The sequence below is a fragment of the Mastigoproctus giganteus genome, chromosome 2 (genome assembly GCF_048544385.1).
Source record: "Mastigoproctus giganteus isolate SK-2022 chromosome 2, ASM4854438v1, whole genome shotgun sequence".
In the NCBI taxonomy this organism is placed as follows: domain Eukaryota; kingdom Metazoa; phylum Arthropoda; class Arachnida; order Uropygi; family Thelyphonidae; genus Mastigoproctus; species Mastigoproctus giganteus.
This window is the reverse complement of record NC_143576.1, coordinates 260967265-260990923: the sequence shown is the minus strand read 5'-3', so window position 1 is coordinate 260990923 and position 23659 is coordinate 260967265. Positions and strand designations below refer to the sequence as shown.

Below are 23659 nucleotides of genomic sequence, written 5' to 3'. Positions count from 1 at the left end.
AATAATGTTTCAAAGCAAGGCAAAAAATATATACAGTAAACTCTTGTTATAGTGCTATAAGCTTGTCACAGTGGGAGTTTACTGTATACATAAACAGATGTTATCAAATATCTCAAAATGGAAATTTAAAAAAAAGGTAAAAATTGAAATTATAAATATAAAAATTTGGGGAAAAGGGACAAAAATAACATCAAATTTTTAATATTATAAAGATATCTGAATATATCAGGAATTCAGAAATAAGAAAAAATTAGATTCAAAGAGCATCAATACTCACATTGACAAACACTGGATTAGAAAGAGTAATTAATAAAGGAATTAACTGTGAGTGTTCTATAAAACTAGAAGGCTGGTCACCAGAATTCTGCTGTTGAAAATCTTTCAAATCAAGTTTCTTAAAAGAGCAAGGTTCTACCTTAAATTATAAAATATAAAATTTTAATTAAAGAGGCCTGTGCGCTCTGGATTCATTATTATTATTTTGGATTATTACGGTACACAGAGTGAAACGGAGACAGAATAAGTAATGACAAGTTTAATATTAATTGGAAAAACACACACATATTAAATTAAATACGTACAAAAGCTTTCAGTTAGTTTGCTAACCTTCATCAGTCAAACTGACAGTTAAGAATGTGGAACATGAGGGTGTGTACTGACAATCATGTACTGCATGATGTGATGGTTAATTGTTGGATGTTGAAGCTTGTGGCTGTTTGTCATTCATCAAAATTCACTATTTTGATGAATTTACTTATTCTGTCATTACTTATTCTGTCTCCGTTTCATTCTGTGTAACGTAATAATCCAAAATAATAAAATATAAAATTAGAAAAATATAATAAAATATAAAATTATAAAAATATAATAAAACAATATAATTATAAGATATCTTTGAAAGTAATTTAAAAAGAAAGATTAAATATTAGGCAACAATCAGTTTGCAATCCACTTTAAAAAAACATTTTCATTCATTAGGTAGTTTTTGACAAAAGTAATGATTAATGGGTGATGAAATAATTTTCTACAAAGTGTGATGAGTTACATGCAAATATAAATGAAAATGGTTTACTACAAGTGAATTATTCTATTTGTCTATGTAACAATAAAGTATAAAATATAGTCTACAAAATAGGCCAAGATGTTACACAAGCATTGCCTGAAGTCTTAATTCTTATTAAATATTAATTGTATCTTTCCATTTAATATTTTTCTAATGATAATTAATACCAAAATCACATGATTTATAAAACCCTGCTTAGAACAAATATTCAGTTTAATACCCACAGTTAAATATTTTGAAGTGAAAACATACCTCATTAACTTTTTGCCTTTTATTTGCCTGATTAATAAAGCATTTTCTATTTGTAATATTTAAATTGCATGGATTTTGAACTGCAAATAACTTTACTAAACTTTCAAGTGCTGAAGCTGCCTTCATTTGTAAATGCTGAAAATTATCACCAGATGCAGAAGATGATGAAGAAGTAAATAAACTGGCTGAACCATCTTTTCCTGAGCTGTTGCTAGTATTATGAGAATTACTGGAAGAGGAATTTTTTCCTTGGACAGTTATAATATGCAATGAATTCAAATATTCTCTCAAAAAACTTTCAAGGCAAGGAAACACATTTAAGTTATTACCTATCACTGAAGATACATTCAGTTTTGCTAAACTAAATCTTGCTACTTCAAATGTTTGGTTATGCATACCACAAGGGATACTCTTATTTAAATGCAAAGGTTTCCACCAAACTGTACTGGATCTAAACACGTGCAGATTACTAGGAGATCCCAAATCACTTGATGTAGATGATTCAGAAAAAAGAGTCAGGAATGAAAGCCTACTGCATAATAATTTTGAAACTAAAGCAGATCCACATACTTCACCTGTAAAAAAAACAAGAAATAACTATTTGTTAAAAAGAGAAATTATAGCATTAAAATCAAACAAATAACAATCTTCTAAATAAATTGCACAACTCCCTATTTTTTATATTATTTAATTAAAATGCATAGATAAACTGTCCAAATTAAGATAGCAGACAGTAATTCAATGTTGAAATAAAATAACTTACCAAACAGGAAAAAAAAAATAATAATAGAAAGTCAGGCAAAATGAGCTTATCCTGGTGCAAACATTGATGAACATTTCACTTTACACTTGAGCCCAATGTAGCAAAAGGATGTAAATTATTAATTTACATTATTAATAAAATACTGATATACAACTACTCACTCTGCATAAATCTCAAATCCAAGCCCCCCCCTCCCCACCCTGCAAGAAATATTGTTCCCATATCTGGGGTGGTACATCCAAAACCTCTCTCAGGCTTTTAGACGCCATTCAAAAGAGGAAAGTCAAGTTAATTAATGTCTCATCTCTAACAAAATCTCTCCACTCTCGGTTTCATAGTTGTTCTGTTCTTGTTGTTTGCATTTTCTACATACTTCTATGGGTAATGTTCTTCTGAATTGACATCTGTAATTTTCCCCTCTATCTTCCAAACAAGTCCGAACATGTGCTGCAACCAGTCAGCATCTATTTACTGTCCAACTTAAAACTCAAAGAACCAAATTTCCTTCTTCCTCATTTATCTCTTCCACTTCTGTTTTCTGCAACAACTATCCTTCACATGTATTCTGTTAGGACATCTCACAATGTCCTAACAGATATGCCTCTATAGATAGGCCTATATGAGGCAGACTTAATAACCTCTGGGACCAGGAAGAGCAATATCATGAAGAGAATGTCAGGATATTGTCAGGAAATATGGGGTGTGAGGTCTACCACAGCAAAAGCACAAGCTCAAGATAAAATATGATTGCTCAACGTAATATGACTTCTGCCACCAACAGATTATGTTGCTCCCCTATCTTCAGATACAAATGAGAGAGAGAGAGAGCGAGCGAGCATATAATGGACTACAAAAATTCAAACCTACTAAACTCAGTCATCTGTTAATGGTGACTACTGAGACACAGATTGCATTTTTGCAGTCCATTATATGCCTGCCTGCCTGCCCTCCCTCTCTCTCTCTCTCTCTCTCTCTCTCACTTGAAATCAGGAAAGTGGTCATGTACTTTGTTCCCTGTAGCCAATCAATAGTGATTCATAAATTGTCCTATATGACATACGAGAACATGGGTGATGAATAAAAGTACTTAACATAATGCTATTGCTAATACCATCCTATTCTTGCATTTTCTATGGATATCTAGTGAGTAGCAATTTCGTATGTTGACAGACTGGCTTGAGATAATCCATCTCCAGTGGATTATTGGGTTGCCACAGAACATAGGCCAAATGCAAAGCACCCTTAGCAAAACATCATCTGCATTAATCAAAACTTTAAACAAGACATTTTCTTCATGGGGTTATCCATAAAGATTGACACAAATCACTCTATTTACAGCACAATAAAATCATTCATTATTCAATATGTAACAGCACCTCTACTGGAATGGTTTGCAAATGATCAGAGCATCCAGTAAAGGTGATTGCCAAATAGAAAAATAATTTCACCCTGATGCAAAGAATGTAAAAATATAAAAATAATGCAATTTGTATGAATCCTTACATATATCATTTATTGCACACACCTGTAACAAGCAATAACAACTTTCCTACAAAAAAATTATCCTAAAAAAAGTTAATTATTTATATACAAGTTGTACTTGCTGTTCGTTGCAGCTCAGTGAGAACCTTTTATTATGCATACTGTCACAGCCATGGTGAACAGAAATCATCTTTTGTGAGACAGTCTGAAAAAGCAATACATTGTTTCTGCATACTTCCATGCAGACCACATAAACACTTCACTGCATATCCTCACACAATCTTGATTCTGATTGCCTGTTTATGATTTATGAACAGTCTGTTCAAGCACTTGCTAACAATATATGTTGAGTTTACTATGCAATTACACAGGTTCTCATTAACTGTACTGTTCTGCAATGCAACACATGGAACAGACAACCACTGCTGCTACCTGCACAATGCATAGTTTCAACTTGGCCTGTCCTGTATGAACATACATATTTTTTATTCATCACACTATTTCTTTTATATGCAGTTTTACAAGCTTAATTTTTCTTACCAACATCATACTCTATAGGCCAAGGTTTGAAGATTTGGTTGGCAATACTGAATAATCTTCAGTAGATTTCCTGGGGAATTAATGATTTCTAGCTGCTACCCTAAAGTGTAAGGCAAAGACTGACATGGCTTCCAATGTCATCTAATTTAAATACATGTGATTTTTATCTCTTGAATTATCTCAGAGATAAAGTGTTTAAGAAGAATCCATAAACCATTCCTGCACTGAGAAAGCAATTGAAGATGAAATTTTTTCTGTGTTGGAGAAAATGTTGGAGCATGTTCTTTGCAATGGCACACGCTGACATATTACTAATAAAGGTGGAGGCTGAACATGTTGTGACATGAATTTCCTAATGCTGATAAATATAGACCGAATATTAATTTCTGTTTCTAAACAATATTTTATTCTTCAGATGAATAAAATGGTATGATGAATAATAAAAAAAAAAAAAAAAACCGCCCTGTGAATAACTATGTCCTCACTACTTCTTAAAAACCTTTATAATTATCAAATGATGAAGTATACTACCCGATGAATTAACAAATGATAATTTAAAACTCAAAATGTGTTCCTCACCTTCAGCCCATGAATGATTCGATACCCCAGGATTGCAGCCGAAGACCCCAACCGAATTCCAGAAACATCAAACCCCATGCAACTTCTAGTGATGGAAGCCATTATGTCAGAAAACCCATGATATTAAAAATATATGTTATAATTATGATAAAATTGTGATAATAAAATTCCTCCCTGAAGTGGACCAAAACTTTGACGTTTGTCATGTTCGCAGGTTAGAATAAAACTGACGAATGTTGTGCGTGTGTGTTACAATATTAATAGGAGATCAGTTGTTAGTACTCATGCATTCATACGACCACACATCGAAAATGAGAAAAAATCGGCAGTGTTGATAGCATTACTGTGCATTTTCATCTCCAAAGTTTCGGCAATTAATAATTTTGTGTAATTGTGCTAGATACCGAGTATCTTAGCTTCATTAAAAAGAAAAGTGCGATTTTCATTTATAGAAAGCATTGGCTATCTGAAGCATTGGCACGTGATGCCCGAACAGATGCTTCATGTTGTTTAACCCTAAGATTTAAGACACACCTCGTTGATCCTACATGAGTGGAGACACAATCCCCACAAGAAATATTGTAAACGAGAGCACGAGCTAATGCCAAGTGATTCATTAATATCAAATTAATTTATTTGCCAGTTTAGCCACTATTTTTAGTTCGATTTCCTGTACCAATGTTCTATATATGGAACTGTAATAAGTGTTCTTTATTATTAATCTTGTTATTATGTCTAATGTTAATTATTCTATCCTTAGCCTGTGATTTAATACTATTAATGGAGGCTAGAGGGTATCCTCTGTTTAGAAACCTCTTAGTCAATTCATCTATTTTTGTCTGTACAGCAAGTTGTGTAGTTGAATCTTTATATAAATAATTTTACTATTTTTATTATTTATAATTTTATTATCACAATTTATCATAATTTTAACGTATATTTTTAATGTTGTGCAGTTTTTCTGACATAATGGCTTGCATCACTAGAAGTTGCATGGGGTTTGATATTTCTGGGGTCAAGTTGGAGTCTTTGGCTGTGATCCTGTGGTATTGAATCATTCATGGGCTGAAGGTGAGGAACACATTTTGAGTTTTAAATTATCATTCATTAATTAATTGGTATTACAGGAGAGTAGGATAAGAAGAATTCCTACAAGACAAAATAAAGGTAAATTCCTTTGTATATTCTTAAATGTTAATATAACATAGGATATATTGAGCCTTTGGAAGCTCTTACTTACATAATATATTTACTAAATACAGTATCCTATATGACTAATTTTACAGCTGAAAGCTTGAAGCACTGTTGATTATCTATTAAGATTCTTAGCAAGGCTTATTACCTTAGTACTCACCTCTAGATCATATTGGTTATGGTTAAATTTACATAAAAGAAATTAAGAGAGTAAAAGTTTTCAATTATATTAATAGATTAATTAATTTAAAAACATGTCTCTAGGAAGAGGGAGTGCACCACCTTTTCCTGGTTGTCATTTATAAAATTATATGAAGATGATAATAAGCTTTGCTAAAAATCTTAATGAAGAAGATTCGAGTGTTGAATCTTCTTCATTAAGATTGCCATATTGGTGATATATTCATGGGTGATTTAGTGTTTAAAATTTCATATGATCTATATTTGCAGAACCATTTTATAGCTAGGGCTTCGTACTGGAATATCTTATAATTCGATTTAAGTTTAATTAGGGTAATTCTTTTATCTATTAATGGTTCATGATTAAAAGTGTACGTGTTGACTGAGTTCAGTTCCTGGTTGGTCTGATTTGAAACTATTATAATGATAGTATGCTCTCGTGTTGTCTGTTCTGGAAGTTCCATTACACTGATTTTTTTTTATCATATAATAAACTGAGGAAAAAATCAGTATAATGTTTGTACCCCTAAAAATATTCCGGAGCTGAGGTGCAAGTTGGCTATGATACGGAAGTGTGACTATTGTATTTTGTGTATGATCAGTACTAATGTTATCAATGTGAGGATTATTAATTTTTTCTTTTACAGCTAATATGGTTTCTTGAATTAACTGTTTGGAGTATTTTCTAGCTATAAAGGTTTTTGTTAGGTATAGTAGTTCTGTAGTCATATCTTCCTGTGAATGATTGTATTTAATTGGATTGTAGATTTGGTTGTATAATACTGATTTTTTTGTGTTGTAGGGGTGGTGGAAATGAAAATGTAGGAATTTTCCTGTATGTGTCTTTTTCCTGTATGTTCATGTTTTGAGTTTGTTATTGAATTTATATATGGTCAGATTTAAAAAATTAATATTATTATCTTCTTCTAGTTCTAAAGTATATTTTAGTCTGTTGTAAATGGAATTCAATTTTTGTAGGAGTTCATCGATGGTGGTTTTATTGCTTATAATTAATGTCATCTGCATATCACATGAATAATTTAATCTTAGAAGGAAAGGGTTTAAGTATTTGGTTTTCAATGGTGGCAAGATAAATTTCTGAAAGTGGGGCTGAAATGCCCAACCCCATTAGAAGGCTGTATACTTGTTCGTATATTACATTCCCAAACCGAAAATGTTTTACCCTAACTAAAAGGCTAGTTAATTCTAGGACACTGCTGATGTTTAGGGATGTGCAATCTTTTAGTGTAGTCTATTGTCAATAACTTCTGCAATTTTTGTAGTGTGTAATCAACGTTTACGTTAGTATAAAGTGATACAATGTCATAGGATGCTAGTGTATCTTCATCTGATATATTAGTGGAGTTAATTTTTTCATATGCCCGATTAGTATTGTGTATTCTGAGAATCTCATTAATGGTGATATTATTTTAACGAGAAAAGTTGATAAGTGGGCAAAAAGCTGATTTCTTGTATGAAATTATGGGTCAATAATGGGTGATTTATTTTATGTACCGTATTTCCTCATGTATAAGACGCTCCCATGATGTATAAGACACACCTTAATTTTGGGGTCTGAAATTTGAAAAAAAAAAAAAAAAAAATGTATTACATAAAGTTATTGAACTCAAGTTTTATTCATCATAAAATTCACACAACTCATCACTGTCAAAACTCCCATCCATTAGCCTGTCCTCATCTGTGTCTGATGACGAATCACTGTCTTCATATATTGCCTCGTCCTCAGTTCCATCTATGGCATTTGAAATGCCACACTTCTTAAATGATTTGACAACGATCTCAATCTTGATATTATCCCAGGATCTTTTCTCCCAGGTACAAACTTCTGCTATAGTTGGTTTCTTCACTCTTCCTGCTGGTGTCAAATTGTCCCCAGAAGACTTCATCCATTGGTTCCATTCGTCTCTCATGGCAGCTTTGAAGGGTTTGTTAATGCTGACATCAAGGGTTGGAGCTGGGGTGTCAAGCCTCCAGGTATGACGGCAAGTTTTGTTTTTTGCTCTGCAGCAAGCTTTGTATTTTTTGTTACGTGTGCCCTGAACTGATCAAGCACCAATAGGGCAGGTTTGCGTAAGAGCCCACCTGGTCTCCTGCTCCAAACTTTCTCAAACCAGATCTTCATCCCATCCTGATCCATCCAACCCTTGTCATGAACGTGGACAATCACTCCTCGAGGAATGTCTTCTTTTGGCATTTGAAAATCAGCATAGGAGGCAGCTTGGTTCCGTCGGCACAACAAGCTAGAACAACTGTATAATGGCTCTTTTCATGTCCACTTGTCTTCACAGTTAGTTTTCACCCCCCTTCTTATCAACAGTTCTGTTACTTGGGACATCAAATTGAAGGGAGACTTTGTCCATATTTGCAATCTGTCCCAACTCAAACTGATGTGTCTTCCGACATTGAATGACAAAACGATGAAATTCAAGGACCTTCTGCTCATAGCTTTCAGGCATATTTTGGGCAAGTCTGGTGCATGTACGCATACTTAGTCCATTCCATTTCATGAACCTGAAGCACCAATTGAGTCCTCCTTTGAAATCAGTACCTTCTGTTTCATCAGCAATTCTTCTTGCCTCATGCTGAACCATCTTTGTGGACACAGGAATTCCAATTGCCCTTTGCTCCTCAATCCATATCTTCAATTCCCTCTCTAAATCAGGCTATTTTGCTGACTTGGCTCTAATGTCCTTCTTCTGCCGTGGCGTTTTCAGTAGGGTTTATTCTTCCTGTAGCCAGTCTCGGATTGTTTTCTCAGTTAGAGAAGGACCAAACTTACATTCAGCAGCACGATTTCCATTCACTTTTGCAAACTGGATCACTTTTAACTTGAATTCAGCACTGTACGAAAATCTTTTCTGAGCCATTTCTGGGCAGAATGTGGCAAAACGTAACCTAATATACCGGTAACAAGTGCGAAACAATGAGCGCAAAGACAACAAGCGCGAAAAAGCGGGAAATGCAAGTAAAAAAAATCTACAACCACTGTATAAGAAGAACCCAGTTTTTAGACCACAAATTTTTCGAAAAAAGGTGCGTCTTATACATGGGGAAATACAGTAGTTTGATTGTCACAAATATGTGGTAGAATGTTGTTTCAAATACCTATGTTTTGTAAGGTACATAGATCAATTTCTTTTTGAGCTCTAAGTCAGATTGATTTTTTAGTATAGTGATTGTATATGCATTATCTATTTTATAGGTATCCTCATCAGAAAGAATCTCTTGAATTTTTTTGATGTATGTAGATTTGTCCAGAATTACTATTGTGTCACCTTTATCTGCTTTCTGAATGATGATGTCGTTGTCTTTCCAGAATTTTTGAAGGCTCATGAACTGTTTTGTATTCGTGTTTGGACATGTTCTGATATTTGAATTTATGATCCTATTTGTCTCATGCATTAATCGATTCTTATCAGGGTGGTTCTCTAGTTTTGTTTGGAGCTCTATTATACTGTCTTTTATGGGGTAGTGATTATTGATAATAGAAAAATTGAATCCACATTCAAGCACAGATAACTGTGTAGGTGTGAAGGATTTCGAAGAAAGGTTCACGACTGATGTTGGTTGGAGTTTGTGTCCTGCATGTGAGTGTGTCCCATTTTTTATTGTGCCTCTGATTTATATAAAATATAAACCAGAGAGAAAAATATAAAACATAAACTAGGTATCCTATATAAAACTAATACAATTTCCACTATAAAAATCACCTTTTAGAGAGATAAATAGCTTAGACATATAGCGAAAATTTCAACTTCCGAGGTCTTGGAACAAATTACCAAAAAACAATGTGTCATTGGGTTCACATTACGATGGTGTCTCTGGAATGGATAAATATCATAGAGTGGGGAGCCACTGTATTAACTTAAATGCATTTTTAATCTGATGAAAACATTATTGATAATAAATAATGCTTAGTAATTTACCAAATCAAAAAAAAATTAATTTTTTTTTGCTCAGCATTTTTTTAATGAATTCCTCCACATTAACATCAAACATAAATGTGTTTTTCATTTTAGCTAATTCATAAAAGAGCGTGTATTTTGACATTTTACATTTGCATTATTTTGTTACTCTGCAATATTACCTTAATAAAACTTAACACAAACTATACATTAATATAAAACTGTATCCGAAGTATACTATTTAAACTTACTGCAACATAACTTTCCTTCATAAGTTTTTTCTATATCCATTGCTTCATTTACAGTTGATTCCATTCTGCATTTCTACTATGTTATGAGTGAATGGGTGTCCCTTATAACCATTTGAACTCACTTATAATTTATAGCATTTCTAATACATCATTCCATTTTCTTCTTTTAATTCAAAAAAACTAACCGTGTGAGCATGGAAGTACCAAGTGAAATGTTTTCTTGCAACTGGGCTCTTCACATCTAACTTGCACTGAAATGTCAGATTTAGATGCACCCCCATACTCTTCACTAGGAAAAGAAAATCTGTTAAAAAACAAAAAAAAAAAAAAAAAGAGAGAAAAAGTAAAAAAGTTCCTTATAAAAAGAGTGCTTTCTAAAAATATACAGTATCCCTAGCAATATTAGTATACAAGTATACACTAACTGTAATATATTATCCATTAATATATAGACCATATTTATCCAAGAGTGAATTAACTGTAGTCTCTACAATCTGCAGAAGCCTAGTTAGTCTAAGTCAGATAACAAAAAAAAAAAAAATGTGGAATCCATTATAACTGCTGTTGTTTAGATTTTGTAATGTTCCTTCCTATACATTAGGAATTGAATTTCTCAGAAACCAAATTCCTGCCTTTGCTTTCAAGAAGACTACTAACAGTTAGCTGGTAGTAGTCATCCCATATTCTTCAAGAAGAATGTTAAAATTAACATTCTTCTCAAAGTACTTTTATTTTTTAATTTACATCTATGTATGTCCATCGTGTTAAAGCAAAAAATGGTTGTTCTTTCTACTGAACAAAATCTTAAGCTCATCAATAAACATGAAAAAGGCGCTAAAAGTGTCAACTTTAATAAGTCTCTGCTCAATTACATGGAATAAGGAGACAGCTCCCTCTTGCTGATAAAATGATGCTTCAAACTTTACTTAATACCATTCACAGAAAGATAAACCAAGGTTAAAAGCAAACTTCATTGCTTTCCTTTTTCAAAAAATAATATGCACATATTAAATTTTATACCAAGTCTGCAGTATACTTTTATAAATTGCATGTAAATAAATTACCTTTTTTGCCACATTTGAATTTTTCTTTCATTTTGTAGATTCTTGGTTATCCAACAAAATTTCTCACTCAATCACCCCTGCTCACAATGTTCCCCATCTGGTAACAAATGTTACCAGATGGGTAACATTGTGAGCAGGAAGGAATGCATCTCAGCAGCAATATTCAAGTATGCTGTGGTATCATACATTGATCCATTGGTATTGGGGACCTAATGTGTACCGTGGAAACACTCCTCACTATCATACTTCAGCCACCAATCTGTAGTACTGATATCTAGCAATGGGTCCACTGATTTGTGCAGCAGTCACCACACTGTGGACCTGTAGCCAGCACAAAACAAATAGAACTGGGATTTGTCCAACCAGGCAACCATTTTTACTCCTCAAATATTCAGTGTTGGTGTTCCTATGCTCAATATACTAACAGCTGCTTTTTACCAGACAGGAGTAGAACCTAGTGAGCTCATTTGCTGCCATGCCACATTCATGGTGGGCGTCTGATGCACTGTGCATTTTGACATATCAATTTGCCCTCTCATTAGCTCATAGCATTATCACTACTATAAGTTCACCATTACCTAGGTGTTTTTAATGTTTTCTGATTGTTGGATAATCTCTGTATACTCTACATACTTGTGTGAAAACAATAAAATAAAACTGAAGCTTATAGAACTGTAATCTCTTCCTCTTTCTATCCACCACAACAGCCCTGATTAATTATCTAGTCTAGTATGGCCAATATATGAATGTCTAACAGGGTAGTCAATTTCTTAAATAATGGGGCATACCCAGTGGCGTAACTAGAAAAAGTGGCCGCAATACAAAGTTAAGTGTGGGCCCCATGAAAATATTTGTTTTGGTAAAAATAAAAAAATTAACAATAGAACAGTAAATGTGTGTTTAAAATCTTTATCAATACAATATAAATATATTGTATTTATATGAAAATATAAATGAAAATATATATTTTCAACAGCCCCATGAAAATGTGTGTTTTGGTAAAAAAAAAAAATTAACAATACAACAGTAAATGTGTGTTTAAAATCTTTATCAATACAATATAAATATTAATTCTGTAAATATAAAAATGAAAAATAAATTCTGAAAATTAAATGAAGTAATATTTTGACTTATGTAATTTAGAATGGTTTTCTTCTAGATTTGGCATTGGCAAAATCATAAATTAATTTAGAAACGTCCATTCTTTCAGCTTCTCTGCTAAGCAGTGCTGGCACTGATAGATGTTGTTGTCCCACGGCATTTCTCAAATAATTCTTAATTAATTTTAATTTTGAGAAAGAGCGTTCTGCAGTTGGTATGGTAACCGAAATTGTCAAAAATAATATCAATAAGGAGCACACTTCCAAAAAACTAGCACTCATATCATAGTATTTTACTATGACTAGTTTCGCAAATTCACAAATAGTTTTAATTTTTGATATTTCACTTTTTAGTGACTTGACGCAAAGTAGTAATTGCACTGAAAATGATTCTGAAAAGTCACTTGAAAATTTCTTTTGCACCTTCTCTGCATTTTTTATAATGGAATTTTCATCCATTTGGATTGAGTTGGAGTAAGAAATGCAAACAAGTCAGAAAATGTGTTTCGTCCTTGAAACCTTTTGTGCAGCTGGGTAGTCACTAAGTCAATATGTAATTGCTAACTGATAAAAAATGTTAACTTTAAAGAACAGTTCTGCATTTTCAAATTGGTAGTCCTCTCCCAGTTCAAAATGTTTCTTAACAAATCACCTCCATTCATTTGCAAATTGACAAGGTATACCCCATTTCTGAGCAATAGATGATGCTTCCTTGATGATATTTTCAAATTCATTTCTTAATTTTTTCACTTGATTATACAATGTTTCTATGCCCAATGCAACTTGACCAATATCCATATTCGTTCTTTGCAAAATCATTGATGCTGAATTAAAACAGGACAAGATTTTTTCTATAAGTAAGTTAGTTAAAACAAAATCAAAATTTTTAATAGTATTGTTCATCCAGATAACTTGACTTTTCATTGCTTTTACGATTTTTTTTGACATACAAACTGCAGGGGGGCAAAAGTCTCCACAGGCCCAAATGCATGGTCCCTCCAGTAATACTCAGAAATATTATAGGTGTAATAGTAATACTATACTCAATAATAATGACACCCAATAAATGGGTCTTACCCCTCAATAAGTAGAACCCCTATTTGACTTTGATCCCTGCAGTCACAAATCGTTAAAAACTGCCCAGAAAGCAGCAGCTATGCTAATACCATTTCACCTCTGTTAAGTGCAGTTCTAGCAGTGCAGCTAGCTAATAATAAACATGCTTCATGTGAAAACAAATATTGTTCGTAGACATAGCAAATTTTATGATAAACATAATTAAAAACTTACATTTTTAATCAATTAAATTTTTTTCTATTTCGGGCAGGAGGCCAGCGGGACCCCAATGTACCGAAATGGCATAGTAATGCCACTGGGCATACCAAACAAACGAGCCTCACAGTGTATATATTGAAGGGCATGCTAAGCATGCAAGTTTTATAACTATAAAAAAGAAACACTTTAATGGAAAATAACAAAAAAAAATTAATGTAAAATAATTAACTTCTTACACTCTTGCAGCAATTTTCTGATAAAAATTTTAAAAAACTCAAATAAATATAGAATATTTATAAACTACAATAAACAAACTGGCTATAATAAAACTGAAGTTTATAGAACTGGAATCTTAAGCCTCCACCTTGTAAAAAAGTAGTCACCCCTTGACAATTTTTCTCTGCTATCTCATCTCCTTTATCTAGTTTCAAAATTTGTAAATGAAAAACAGTTTTTCAAATACATATGCATAAAATTCAATTTGAAATAGAGTGGGCCAGTAAACCAGAGTGTCTTATAATGGAGGATTTTAACTCCCAGATATTGACTGGAACTTGTGGATTGGTCACTTGCACACTAGCAAGGCTTTTGTGGATTTATTTGATGATTGTTTTCTACAAGAGCATGTTAGAAAGGCAACCAGAGGGAGTAACACTCTTGATCTGATTATTCGTGCATTAAGAATTTACAGATAAAGGAACCACTAGATGGCAGTGATCATATTGTACTGATGTGGGATTTACTTAAAGATGTAACTACCGTCAGGGGTAAAGGGAAGAGTTTTTGCTTTCGTAAAGGTGATTATAGTGGTCTCAGAGATTTTTTCAGTTCTACACAGTGTGACCAACTGATGATGTTACCAACAGCAAATTCTAAATGGGAAGCATTCAAGGAAATAATCTTGGAAGCTGCTAGGCTTTTTTTGTTCCAACTGAGAAATACTGCTCTAGGTTTTGGCCCAAATGGAAGTCAGATGAACTAATGAGATTTTTTTTTTTTTTTTAGGAGCATTAGCAACTAAGGCCATATTGCTCCGGGAATATGCGGTGGTCATTCCCTTGACCTTTCCACATCCTCCGTATTTGGTGGTGACGGGCTCGAACCCCAGTCTAATCAAGAAGCGTGTGCTACACACTGCTGCTCCTTCCCACCTGGCTATGGAGGCGCCTAACTAATGAGATGGCAGAGAAGAAAAATGCATGGGATGCATATAAATTATCAGGAGACACAGAAGCCTATGGTACATATAAGCTAGCCTGAAATCAAGTCACAAAGAAGGTTAGGCAAGTGAAGGCAGATTATAAGAAATCTTTGGCAATGGATGCAAAGAAAAACAGCAAAGACTTCTATACTTATATAAACTCTAAAATGAAGGGGATGAATCAGATTGGTCCACTTGATATCAATTGTTTGACTGTAGATGATCATTCTCAGATAGCTGACAATTTAAATGAGTATTTTGCATCTACATTCACATGTGAGGAGTATTTAAGGAAGAGAGGGCCAGATGTTTATCAAATTCTAACAGGGAGTTAAATGATTTTGTAATAACTGAGAGCAAAGTGGAGAAGAAATTGTTGAAGTTAAACATAAGAAAGGCACCTGGGGTGAATGGGATCTATCCAGTTATATTAAAGGAGGTGGCCAAGGAAGTAAGCAAACCAGTAGCCATAATTATGAGAGCATCCTTAGACTCAGAAGAAGTCCCGACGGACTGCAAATATCTCCAATTACCAAAGAGGATCAAAGGGTGACACGAGCAATTACAGACCTGTTAATTTCACTTCTGTTCCGGGGAAAATAATGGAGTCACTGGTTAAAGAAGCATTGCAGGATCATCTAGACAAGTCAGCAGTAATAATTCTGACGTAGAATGTGTTTGTAAGGTAGAAGTCTTGTCTGACCAATCTGATTGGATATTATGATGTCACAAACGAACTGGATGCAAAAATTAATTTTTATATCATATACTTGGATTTCAGGAAACCTTTTGATACTGTTGCACATGAAGGACTGTTTTACAAATTTGGCCAGTATGGCATTAGGGGAAAGTTGCCACAATGGATAAAAGGATGGTTGAGTGGGAGAAGACAGAGTGGTAATTAATGGACACTGCTCTTCGTGAACTAATGTTAATAGTGGTGTCCCCCAGGGTTTGGGCCCACTGTTGTTTTGTATATTCATCAATGATATTGATCAATGGTAATGACAGTATGCTGCTGCAATAGGATCTGGAAAAGTTGAGAAGTGGCAACTGAAGTTTAACATTGACAAATAAATATGCATTTAGTCAAAGCTTAATAAATAGCGGCACTCACCTCAATAATCCATTGTGGTTATATGAATCATAAAATAGTAGTGTGAAAAAACATTGGTTAACTAAAAACGGTGTTTAAAAATCACGATAAGGAAGCGTGGTTTAAAAAGAGTAATTGAAAAAAAACTTGGCCTAGAGGAGGAGGGGTGCACCATATCGTCCTCTAGTTGTCAGAAATTATCTGAAATTAAATTGTGCATATGCAGTACTTTGACAAATGCAAAGTACTGCATATGGGTAGTGGTAACCCCAGAGAAATGTACCAACTGGGTGGTGTTACACTCAGGGTATTAGAAAATGAAAGAGACCTGAGGGTAGTTGTGCAGTCAGATATGAAGTTTTCTGAGTAGTGCAGACAGGCTGCCAGAGTAGGTCATGGGGTCTTGTCAATAATATACAGGAAATTTGCAAGCAGGGGTAAGGAGGTGAATATCCCCTTGTATAAGACAATGGTCAAGACCACACCTGCAGTACTGCATACAGGTCTGGAAGCCTCATTTTAGGAAGGATGTCAAGTTGCTAGAATCAGTACAGAGAAGTAGTAGTAGTAGTAGTAGTGGCACATGATGCAAGAAAGCAAGTGTAGGAGCTTATGCAGCATCAGCCAAAATAAAAAAAAAAAAAAAAAAAAAAAATCACACCATTCCCTCCAAATGCCTGTCCAGTTCCTCCTTAAATTTATTTAACCTATCAACTTCTACAACGACAGATGGAAGTTTGTTCCAGCAATTAACCACCCGCTGGCTAAAGGCAAATTTCCGCACATCTATTCTACATCTGTCCTTTCTTAATTTGAACTTATGTCCCCGTAGGTTGGTAATCTGAACAAGTGGAAGGATCCTATCAGAATTCAGCGTGCTCAACCCATTCAAGGCCTTATAGACCTCAATCAGATCACCGCGCAGGTGCCTAGTCTCCAGCCACTGCAATTTGCAGAACTTAAGCCTCTCTTGGTAAGAGAATCCCTTCATTCCCCTCACCAATCGTGTTGCTCTTCTCTGTACACACTCAAGCAAATCTACATCCTTCCTAAAATGAGGCCTCCAGACCTGTACGCAGTACTCAAGGCGTGGCCTGACCATTGCCTTATACAGAGGGACAATCACCTCCTTTTCCCTGCTAGCAAAATTCCTATATATCATTGACAAAACCCCATGACCCGCCCTAGCAGCCTGTCTGCACTGCTCAGAAAACTTCATATCTGACTGCACAATTACTCCCAGGTGTTTTTCATTTTCTACCACCTTAAGTGTAGTACCACACAGTTGGTACGTTTCTCTGGGGTTACTTCTACCCATATGCAGTACTTTGCATTTGTCAAGGTTGAATTTCAGTTGCCACTTCTTAGCCCATCTGCCCAAATTATCTAGATCCTGTTGCAGTAGCACACTGCCATTACTGTCATTAACAACCCTGCCAACCTTTGTGTCATCTGCAAACTTCGACATTAAGCCTGATATACCTTCATCAATATCATTGATAAATACACAAAACAACAGTGGACCCAACACCGAACCCTGTGGGACTCCACTAATAACATTAGTCCACGAAGAGCAGCACCCATTGATTACCACCCTCTGTCTTCTCTCACTTAACCATCCTTTTATCCATTGTAGCAACTTACCCTTAATACCATTCTGCTCCAATTTGTACAGTAGTCTTCCATGCGCAACAGTGTCAAAAGCTTTCCTGAAATCCAAGTATATGATATCAAAATTATTTTTTGCATCCAGTTCTTTTGTGACCACATCATAATAACCAATCAAATTTGTCAGACAAGACTTTCCCTTAACAAACCCATGCTGTGTTTGAATTATTGCTGCAGTCTTGTCTAGATGATCCTGCAATGCATCTTTAACCAGCGACTCCATTATTTTACCCGGAACAGAAGTTAAACTAACTGGTCTGTAATTACTCGTGTCACCCTTCGATCCACCTTTGTGAATTGGGGACACATTTGCACATCTCCAGTCCGTGGGAACCTCCCCTGAGTCCAAGGATGCTCTCATAATTATGGCTAAGGGTTTGCTTAGTTGCTTTGCCGCCTCCTTTAAAATAACTGGATAGATCCCATCCACCCCAGGTGCCTTTCTTATGTTTAACTTCAACAATTTCTCCTCCACTTTGCTCTCAGTTATTACAAAATCATTAAGCACACTACTACAATTTGATAACCTTCTTCCATTTTCAAATTGTAATAATTCCTCACGTGTGAATGTAGATGTAAAATACTCATTCAGTTTGTTTGCTATCTGAGCAGGATCATCAACAGTCGAACCATCGATGTCAAGTGGACCAATCATATTCATCCCCTTCCTTTTAGAGTTTATATAAGTAAAGAAATCCTTGCTGTTTTTCTTAGCATCTTTTGCCAAAGATTTCTCGTAATCCGCCTTCGCCTGCCGAACCTCCTTTGTGACCTGATTACAGACTAGCTTATATCTGCCACAGGCTTCTGCGTCACCTGATAATTTATATGCATCCCATGCATTTTTCTTCTCTGTCACGAGTCTCATTAGTTCATTTGATAACCATTTAGGCCTAAACCTTGAACGATATTTCTTAATCGGTATATAAAGTCTAGTAGCTTCCACGATTAATTCTTTGAATGCTTCCCACTTAGAAGGGCAACAAAGGGATGCTCTCACAAAGAAAGGCTTAAGTTCTGCAAATTGCAGCGTCTGGAGACTAGGCACTTGCAAGGCGATCCGATTGAGGCATATAAGGCCTTGAATGGATTGAGCAGGCTCAATGCTGATGGGATTCTTCCACTTGCTCAGATTACAAACGTGAGGGGCATAAACTGCAATAGAGGAAAGACAGTTGTCAAATAGATGTGTGGAAATTTTCCTTTAGCCAGCGGTAGTTGATTGCTGCAACAAACTTCCATCTGTCATTGTGAAAGTTGATAGCTTAAATAAATTCAAGCTTGCTTTCTTGCATCACATGCCTCTGCTAATGCTAATATCAAGTAGGGGAAGAGGGCATACTTATTTTTACCTCATAAACTGAAGTTCAGAGGAAATTTAAAAATAATTTTTTTTTTTTATATTTTTAGACAAATGATGCCAAATAGCGTTCTAATTGACAAAAAAAGCAACTGATTAGGCAAATTTTAGGTAGAAATCCATAAAACTGTAACTGTAAACTTTATATTTATTTTTTATCATTATCTTGAAAAGTCATGAGAAATATAGCACAAGAGATTTATGTGTAAAATCTTCTAAAATCAAAACTAACCAAATTAACAGGTGGCGCACATTATGTGAAACACCCAGTAAATTATTCAGTTCCCATAAACTTCATGGGATTTTGAATATTTTTAATATATATTTAAAAAAAAAAAAAAAAAACTTTCATTTAAGAACACACTGTGCCAAACTCTATAAATAAAGGATAAAAGATTTTCCCTTGTCTATTAATAGATAGGCTAAATTATTCTGAAAAACCTACATATCAGAATCGGAACCTTTCGCATCAGATTCTCTAATGCAAAGAGATCTGGCACAGTGATGGGCAACTGCCAACAAGAACAAAACATCGAAAAACATTTTTTTATTGGCCTTTCAGGCAATAAAAAAATCTCCATATACATAAAAATGCCAATCTCATGCCAATTTGAAAGTCTCTTGAAAGTCTCATGCCAATTTGAAAGTCTCTTGAAAGTCTCATGCCAATTTGAAAGTCTCTTTCTCTTGAAAGTCTAAATGACTACTATTATTTCTTAAATTTCATTTCTCAATGTTTAGTTCAATTTTTCATTTCTCAATGTTTAGTACTGAGGAAGAAACAATAAAATCATTGTTCGAAAACATAAAATAAGCATTCTGTAAGAATGCCTATTCGTCTCTGAGAAGAATTCCTAGTAATATTAATACTTTATGTGTCTTAGTTCATTAAACAAATATAGTTAAAATTAATCAAGTTGGTGTAGTTACTGAACAGCTATAATATCTAATGCTGTCCAACTTTAAGGATCATTTAAGGTTGCAGTTATCACATACATAAAAAATCTAAGTGAAATTAGTATAAGCAAAAAGTTATGTCAAAAAGGGATATTATGATCATCACTTCAATTTACAAAAAAATGGATTAAAAAAATAATAATAAACAAACTTGCCTATTCAAAAATTTATTTGGGGATCCTTTTTTTGGAGAAAGTTTTGGCATTAACTTTTTACAAGAGGTAGTACCACCACATTTCTCTACTGAAAGTGGAGTTTCTTTCAGTCTCTGCTGTAAGGCACGATTCTTTTCACTAGCTGTAAGCATTTCTCGTTCCTAAAGCAACATAATACTTTTAATAACTTTGAACTGAAGGAATAGTAGTAGGGAATACATAACAAGCAAATAAAATTCATTTCAGCGATATTTTCCAAAATTTGATAATTTCACAATTCATTAACTTTTTATTTAAAATAAAAGATGGTTACAATTAAATTAAACAAAATTCGGCGAAAATTCTAAACTGTATAAATGCCCATTAGAGTTGCCAATCATGACTAGATTTAGAAGCATATGTGAATGATGTGTTCCTGAGGATACAAAAAGATGCACTCAAGAGCATCCTTCAGCATAACAAAGTCAACCCCACATTAACATTAGTAGGGCATATGATGCAAGAAAACAAGCTTATACAGCATCAGCCAAAAAAAAAAAAAAAAATTTCCCATTTCATCTATACATTTGCTCCAAACGTTTGTTCAGTTCTTCCTTGAATTTATTTAAGCTATCAACTTCATAGCGATCGACGGAAGTTTGTTCCAGCAATCAACCACCCACTAGCTAAAGGCAAATTTCTGCACATCTATTCTACAACTGTCTTTCCTCAATTTGAATTTATATCCCCTAAAGTGTGTAATCTGAGCAACAGGAAGACTCCCATCAGCACTGAGTTTGCTCAAACCATTCAAGGTCTTAAAAAACACCTCCATCAAATCACACTGCAGGTGCCTAGTCTACAGATGCTGCAATTTACAGAATTTAAGGCTTTCTTGGTAAGAGCAACCCTTTGTTCCTCTCACCAATCTCGTTCCCCTTTTCTATACTTGTTCCAGCAGCTCTACATCCTAAAATGAGGCCTCCAGACCTGTATGCAGTACTCAAGGTGTAGCCTGACCATTGCCTTATACAAGGGGATAATCACCTCCTTATCTCTGATAGCAAAATTCCCGTATATCATTGACAAGACCCCATGATCTCTTTTGAATATCCATGTTCAAAAGAGTTTAACATTGACAAATGTAAAGTTCTACACATGGGAAGCAGTAACCCCAGAGTAACATATCAACTCTGTGGTACTACACTGACAGTGGTAGAGAATGGAAAGGGCCTGGGGGTAATTGTGCAGGCAGATATGAAGTTTTCTGAGCAGTGCAGACGGTCTGCAAGAGTAGCTCATGGTGTCTTGTCAATGATATACAGGAATTTTTCTAGCAGGGATAAGGAGATGATTATCCCCTTGTATAAGGCAATGGTCAGGCCACACCTTGAGTACTGTATACAGGTCTGGAGGCCTCATTTTAAGAAGGATGTAGAGCTGTTGGAATGAGTACAGAGAAGGGAAACAAGATTAGTGAAAGGAACAAAGGGTTACTCTTACGAAGAAAGGCTTAAGTTTTGCAAATTACAGTGTCCGGAGACTAGGCACCTGCGAGGTGATCTGATTGAGGTGTATAAAGCCTTGAATGGTTTGAGCATGCTCAATGCTGATGGGATTCTTCCTCTTGCTCAGAATAATCGCCTGAGAGGGCATAAATTCAAATCGAGGAAAGACGGTTGTAGGATATATGTGCAGAAGTTTGCCTTTAGCCAGAGGGTGGTTGATTGCAGGAACAAACTTCCATTTGTCGTTGTAAAAGTTGATAGCTTAAATAGATTCAAGGCAGAACTTGACAAACATTTGGAGCAAGTGGATGGGTGAAATAAGGTTTTTTTTTTTTGTGGCTGATTCTATATAAGCTTGCTTTCTTGCATTATGTGCCTTTGCTAATGCTAATGTACAAGAAACATTTTTGACAGCATTGGCAACATGGCATGATGCATAGGCATCATCCCACTGAAACAAACATGGATCTGTATCAAAGAACTGCCAAATCTTAGAGAGCATGAATGGTCCAAAATGTTAAAGTAGTTGTGAGCATTCATGGTTCCAGGCACAACCACCAAAGGTCCTAAGCTTACCACAAGAAACATGTGTTCCTTCTATTTGTAAATTCCAGTTTCTTCTTATGAACATTTCAAATGCAAGTGAAGATGGTGCTGACAGCTAAAATGCAAGACAGCTTTATAGTGTGTTCTATAAATGTATTTGAATTATTTCATTTTCATTTATTTATTTTTTTTTTGGCCAGTACAGCAAAAGCCTATAGCTTCCTTGCACTATATGGCTAATACTAATACCAATACTAAATGAAATGGCACCACACTATAATCCTGACTCCTGCAAACATTGCTGATGGCACAATGCACCCTGGCAGTAGATGTTTAGGCATTCTCCACACCTACCCATCTGATCAGAATAATGTGCTGAGAAATTTGTCACTCCACAGAACTGGGTTTCCACTGCTCTATGATCCAATTATGGCATTCATTCTACCATGCAAAACAAGACTATTAAGTGAAGCTAGTGATGTTTGGCTTATGTGCAGTCATTCTCCCATGAATACTGATGATGTAGAGTTCTATTGGTGCCACCCAAAATCCTGACATACCAATTATATTTAAAAAAAAAAAAAAAAAAAAAATTAGGGTCCATATCTCAAACTGTTTGTGATAAAAAATGTTTTTAATGTAATCAATACGGCCGCTAAAAACATTACAGTGTATCATAATGTTAATATTTTAAGTCATATTAATGAATAAACAACACACTTTATATAACACACTGAGTGATCACTGAATTATGACCACCTACGTAATACTTCATAGGTCCTCCTTTTGTCCTCAGTACAGCAGCTATCCAACATGGCATTGATTCAACAAGATGTCGGAAGCGTTCAGGAGGCATGGCCAACTAAGCTGCGTGTAATGCGGCCAGCAATGCAGGTATGGGGGTGATTGGTGTATCCAGATGTCTGATATGCCTTTCCATAGTGTCCTACAAGTGCTCTGTGGGATTGATATCGATGGAGTTCGGGGGACAATCGATATGCTGGAAGTCAGAACTGTGTTCCTCAAACCATTCCTGCACAACAAGTGCCTGATGGCTCAGTGCACTGTCATCTTGGAAGACACCATTGCCATATGGAAAAAAGTGCAACATAGCAGGGTGTACACAGTCAGCAAGCAGTTGACAATAGCGGAGACCAATGATATGTTGTTCCACATGCACCAGGGATCCAAGTTTCTGCCAGTTTGTTTGTTTGTTGTTTGGTTTTTAGGAGCATTAGCAACTAAGGCCATATTGCTCCGGGATATGCGGTGGTCATTCCCTGACCTTTCCGCATCCTTCATATTTGGTGGCGACGGGCTCGAACGTTTCTGCCAGTGAAAAATTCCCTACACCATACAACTGCCTCCACAGGCCTGCACTTTTGATACCATGTATGATGGATCAAGAGCCTCATGTTGTTGACGCCAAATCCGTACACGACCATCCATGGAATGGAGTAAATAACGTGACTCATCCAACCAGCACACCTTCCAATTTTCTAATGTTCAATTTGCATACT

General features: G+C 35.0%; 1 protein-coding gene across 1 annotated transcript in view; it reads right to left on the bottom strand.

The window, feature by feature from the left end:
- Positions 1 to 23659, bottom strand: part of LOC150090431 (uncharacterized) — a 136209-nt gene that overhangs the window by 78049 nt on the left and 34501 nt on the right. The window contains exons 6-9 of the mRNA XM_090390311.1: positions 20107 to 20267; positions 10416 to 10534; positions 1316 to 1890; positions 278 to 415 (exon numbers count right to left, since the gene is read on the bottom strand). Of these exons, the coding sequence (XP_090246437.1) occupies positions 278 to 415; positions 1316 to 1890; positions 10416 to 10534; positions 20107 to 20267 (993 nt within the window). The remainder of the gene's footprint in view (positions 1 to 277; positions 416 to 1315; positions 1891 to 10415; positions 10535 to 20106; positions 20268 to 23659) is intronic.